Source organism: Eriocheir sinensis, chromosome 69 (genome assembly GCF_024679095.1).
Source record: "Eriocheir sinensis breed Jianghai 21 chromosome 69, ASM2467909v1, whole genome shotgun sequence".
In the NCBI taxonomy this organism is placed as follows: domain Eukaryota; kingdom Metazoa; phylum Arthropoda; class Malacostraca; order Decapoda; family Varunidae; genus Eriocheir; species Eriocheir sinensis.
Genome location: NC_066577.1, coordinates 6,179,155 through 6,184,154, shown reverse-complemented (window position 1 = coordinate 6,184,154; position 5,000 = coordinate 6,179,155). Strand labels below are relative to the sequence as shown.

Below are 5,000 nucleotides of genomic sequence, written 5' to 3'. Positions count from 1 at the left end.
TTAAATTCCTTAGTGTTTTTGATAAGGGTGTTGATAAGGAGGAAGAAGAGGAGGAGGAAGAAGAAGAGGAAGAAGAAGAAGAGGAGGAGGAGGAGAAGAAGAAGAAAAAGAAGAAGGAGGAGGAGGAGGAAGAAGAAGGAGGAGGAGGAGAGGAGGAAGAGGAGGAAGAAGAAGAAGAAACGAAAGAGGAGGAAGAAAAAGAAGAAGAGGAGGAGGAGGAGGAGGAGAAGAAAAGATAAATAAGAAGAGGAAGAGGAAGAATGAAAATAATAACAATCTCTCTCTCTCTCTCACACACACACACACACACACACACACGCACATACGAACACACACTATTCCCAGAACTGGACACACCTTCCTGCATAAATTCTACCTCCCTACACAACGTTTTCTCTCCCTCCTCCTCCTCCTCTTCCTCCTCCTCCTCCTCCTTCTTCCTCCTCTTCCTCCCTTCTTCCTTCCTAACAGTATCTGGCAACACTTCTTAGACACATAGTTGCCAGCTCTCGCCATGTGTATTTTCCTGGTATTTTTCATGTTATTTCTCTAAGTTAGCGATGTTTTCTAGGTGTTTTTATTTGTTTTGTTGAATAGTGTTTGTTTTGGGTGCGTCGGGGGGCGTGTGAGTGTTTTTTTGGGTGAGATTTGAGTGCGTGGCTTGCTCCCTCCCACACATACTCGTAAACACAGTCCGCCATTGGTTAAAAGTTAGGCGCTGCGTTGCCACATATCCAAAACAAGCACCCTACTCTGTTTTCACTTCTATATCCACACCTGTGTACTTATTTCTACTTATAATCGATGTTTTAAGTATGCATATCTTGTTTATAAGTGTGTAAGTAAGGGATAGGTCAGTATTTAGGGTGTTCAGTGAGGCGTGGTGCGGGAAAAGTGGCAACAAGGCTTCCCGGTATCAGCCAATCAGGACGCGGGGGTCGATTCCACGAAGGAGATGATGTCATGAACAGCCAATGGGAGGGCTGGAAAATGACATCATGCTACTATTCCTGGCCGATGACGACACCATATAAGGCAGCGACGGGGCGAGATGACTCATTCGGGCGAGAGAGAGAGACGAGGGAGGACGTACGCTTAGCTCTCTCCTCACGCGCGTGCAAACTCAACCCATACCGAAGTGCCTGAGCGAGTGCCTGGGAGTGCCTAGCGTGTTAGTGCCAGTGGTTCACGCTATGGAGACAACGATGTACGAGGACGGCTATAACCAGTACTCGCGGGAGGGCCTCACGCAGATTAAGCGGCGTCTGACCCTTGACCTGACCAGCCGCCCCTCCAAACGACAGCGGCAGGGCGGGGGCATGGCGGGGAACTTCAACCCACTCCTGACCTCACCTGACCTCAACCAACTGAAGCTGGCGTCCCCGGAACTGGAGAGACTGATTATGCAACAAAGCGGAGCGGTTGTTCTCAGCGGTAGCGGTGGTGGTGGTGGTGGTGGTGGTGTTACGGGCGGTGGTGTTACGACCTCAGCCAACACCAATACCACCACCGTCACCACCAGCACCTCAAGCTCACAGTTCTTCTTCCCAAAAACCGCTACCGTCGAGGAGGAGGAATTCGCTAGGGGCTTTGAAGACACTTTGGAACAGCTGCACCACCAAGAGGCATTAGCGGCGGCAGTGACCAGCGGTGGATCAGGGCTTCAATACACGACCCTTGAAGTGCCAACCAGTCTCCCCGCACCTACAAACTCCATGGGGCTACTCTCACAGGGGCACATCAAGGAGGAACCCCAAACAGTGCCTAGCGTGGGTGCCTCCCCGCCGGTGTCACCAATCAACATGGAGTGCCAGGAGAGAATTAAGCTTGAACGTAAGAGGCTAAGGAACCGCATTGCAGCTTCGAAGTGCCGCAGGAGGAAGCTTGAACGGATAGGCCGGCTGGAGGATAAAGTTCGCATGCTCAAAGGCGAGAACGTGGAGCTGCAGAATGTTGTTAATAGACTTCGCGACCAGGTTTGCAGTTTGAAGCAGGAAGTTATGGAACACGTCAACTCAGGCTGCCAGATTCCCTTTGTCACGACCCACCAGCAGTAGAATCCCGGTCATCGTCATCGCCGCTAGACGGTTTCGAATCCTCTGCTGATCAGTCCGTCATGTCGCTAGGCTGACACGAAGCTCTGGACCGTATCATGTGACTGTAACTTGGTGCTTGTGAGATTGGTTCAGTCATCAGGCAGTCACCAAGATGTTCTCTATAACGTGAGCTTGACTGTGTGTTAATTAGTGCTTGGAAGAGGCTAGTTAAAGCAGTCAGGGTCATCAGTCATCACCCAAGTCATCAGGCAGTCACCAAGATGTTCCCTATCACGTGAGCTTGACTGTGTGTTAATTAGTGCTTGGAAGAGGCTAGTTAAAGCAGTCAGGGTCATCAGTCATCACCCAAGTCATCAGGCAGTCATCAAGCTGTTCCCTATAACGTGAGCTTGACTGTGTGTTAATTAGTGCTTGGAAGAGGCTAGTTAAAGCAGTCAGGGTCATCAGTCATCACCCAAGTCATCAGGCAGTCATCAAGCTGTTCCCTATCACGTGAGCTTGACTGTGTGTTTACTAGCTGCTTGGAAGAGGCTAGTTAAAGCAGCCAGGGTCATCAGTCATCAGGCAAGTCATCACCCAAGTCATCAGGCAGTCACCAAGATGTTCCCTACCACGTGAGCTTGACTGTGTGCTGACTAGTGCTTGGAAGAGGCTAGTTCAAGCAGTCAGGGTCATCAGTCATCAGTGCAGTCATCACCCCAAGTCATCATTCATCACTTCAACCTCTTCTGTACCACGTGGCTTGACTGGCTGTGTACTGTTTGCTGGTCAGTTCAAGCAGTCATCAACAGTCATCAGGCAAGTCATCAGTAGTCATCCCTTCAAGCTGGACTGTTATGTGACTGTACTTACCAGTGCTTGGAAGAGGTTAGTTCAAGCAGTCATCAACAGTCATCTCCAAGCAGTCATCACTACAACCAGCAACACGTGACCCGGCCATGTGGTGATGCTTGTAACTGGACCGTTCAAGGAGTCATCGTCGCCAAGGTCATTCAAGGTCATCACAACACTACCTGTACGTGACCTGGCCTGACCTGACTCCTGCACCACCACAGGTCATCAGGTCATCAAAAGCCACAAGCAAGTCGTCACCAAGTGTTTTGTTTATTCAAGGTTATCATCATCATTTGACCTAACATGACCTCTTCATCACTTCATCATCATCACCTCTTCACACACCACTTGACCTAACCTGACCCCATCATTACCATCATATGACCTCACTGATGACCTAGCACCTCACCCTTGAACCTGGAGGATGACTGACCTCTCCACCCTTGAGTCAGTACTATGCAAGGGTGACCTCAGAGGTAAATAAGTGTAAGAGTAACCCCAAGTTTGACCTAAGATGAAAAGTGTGTGACCTCAGAGGTGGCTTTTTAGGATATAAGTGTGACCTGACTATGATGCAAGTGACCTAAGATGACCTAATGATCTTTTTAGGATGACCTGAGTGTGATTTGACATGACCTAAGATGCAAATTGACCCAAGGGATGACTTTAGGGTGGGAGTATGACCTGAGATGACCTAACGATGACCTTTTTTTTTGGATGAGTGACCTGAGGGTGACCTAAGGATTAAACCGAGACCCCAGATTGACCTCTAGGGTGCAAGTTTGACCCCAGGATGACTTGACCTGACCTGACCGTGTGAGGGTGACCTATGCAAACACCCTGACCTCTGTGAGTGCCAGGGTGATCTTACATACACACACACTATGACCCCGATATTGTGAACCGCACCCCTGACCTCGATATATTGAATCATACCCCCTCCCTTCTTCACCCTGACCCCGATATTGTGAACCATACCCCTCTCCTTCACCTCGACCCCGATATTGAGAACCACACCCTCTCCCCGCACCCTAACCTCGATAAAGTGAACCATACCCCTTTCCTCACTCACACTAACCCCGGTATTGTGAACCCTACCCCTTCCCAATCACCCTAACCCCGATATTATGAACTATACTCTTTTCCCCTCACCCAAACCCCGATATATTGAACCCTAACCCTTCCCCTAGCCCCGATATTGTGAACCCCTTCCCTCACCCTAACCCCGATACATTGAACCTCACCCTAACCCCGATTATCTGAACTTCTACCCTCCTTCCTTCCCCCTTGTTCCCCTCCCATAGATGCTACTAAAGGGAGATTCGCCCCCCCCTCCCCCTCTTCACCTCACCCCCCTATTTTCCACTCTCCCCCCCCCCCTACGGTGTAACGGGGTGGGTCTGGGGTTACTATATCGGGGTCACTCTAGTCAGTATGTTTTGGGCTCACCCACCCCCCTTCTCCCCCCTCACCCCCCACCCCCCATCTTGACCTGCCACCCCCCTCCTCCACCCACCCCCAAAATCCCCCCGCTGTGATAGTGCCCGGCCCCGCACACACACACACACACACACACACACACACACACACACGAATGATGAAAAAAAAAAGCAAGGAGAAAAAACGCACACAGCAGTTTACTTACATGGAAAATACACACACACACACACACACACACAGTTATGCATATCAAGGAGAGAACCAGGAACACACACACACAGTTACGCATACCAAGGAGAGAACCAGGAAACACACACACACACACACACACACACACACACACACACACAGAACGATAAATTAAAAAAAGTATATATATAAATAATTGTATGTCTCTGTATATGTTATTCGCTAGAGCATTGCAAGCCCATACAATAATAATGAAACTATAACCGTATATATATTTTATTATGCAAAGAGAGAGAGAGAGGGAGTAAAGAAGAAGAAGAGGAGTTCTATGAAGCCCCCCCGAGCCTATACCATAATGTCTTACTATATATTATGCATTTGTGAAGACTTTTTGTATGGAGGAATTTCTTATTTATATAAAGACAAAAAGGAAAAAAATATATCAAAGTGTTTTCTTATGTCCTAGAGAGAGAGAATAGA

General features: G+C 48.8%; 2 protein-coding genes and 1 long non-coding RNA gene across 6 annotated transcripts in view; 2 read left to right on the top strand and 1 right to left on the bottom strand.

Moving 5' to 3' along the window:
• Nucleotides 1–5,000, bottom strand: part of LOC126988492 (MARVEL domain-containing protein 1-like) — a 51,339-nt gene that overhangs the window by 32,648 nt on the left and 13,691 nt on the right. The window lies entirely within an intron of this gene.
• Nucleotides 1–5,000, top strand: part of LOC126988498 (uncharacterized) — a 52,803-nt gene that overhangs the window by 40,581 nt on the left and 7,222 nt on the right. The gene's annotated exons all lie outside the window — the stretch shown is intronic.
• On the top strand, nucleotides 1,044–4,960 carry LOC126988491 (transcription factor Jun-like). Of its 3 annotated transcripts, none has more exons than XM_050846685.1 (2): nucleotides 1,044–2,246; nucleotides 2,575–4,960. In XM_050846685.1, exon 1 carries the CDS (start codon nucleotides 1,194–1,196, stop codon nucleotides 2,055–2,057), a length of 864 nt encoding a protein of 287 aa, XP_050702642.1. In that variant the 5' UTR covers nucleotides 1,044–1,193; the 3' UTR covers nucleotides 2,058–2,246; nucleotides 2,575–4,960. The 3 variants fall into 3 exon arrangements, with proteins under 3 accessions (XP_050702642.1, XP_050702641.1, XP_050702640.1); XM_050846684.1 differs by having other exon boundaries at nucleotides 1,044–2,355; XM_050846683.1 differs by having other exon boundaries at nucleotides 1,044–2,464.

Coding starts and splice junctions, on each gene's coding strand:
- LOC126988491 (XM_050846685.1), top strand. CDS start 1,194: ATGGAGACAACGATGTACGAGGACGGCTATAACCAGTACTCGCGGGAG.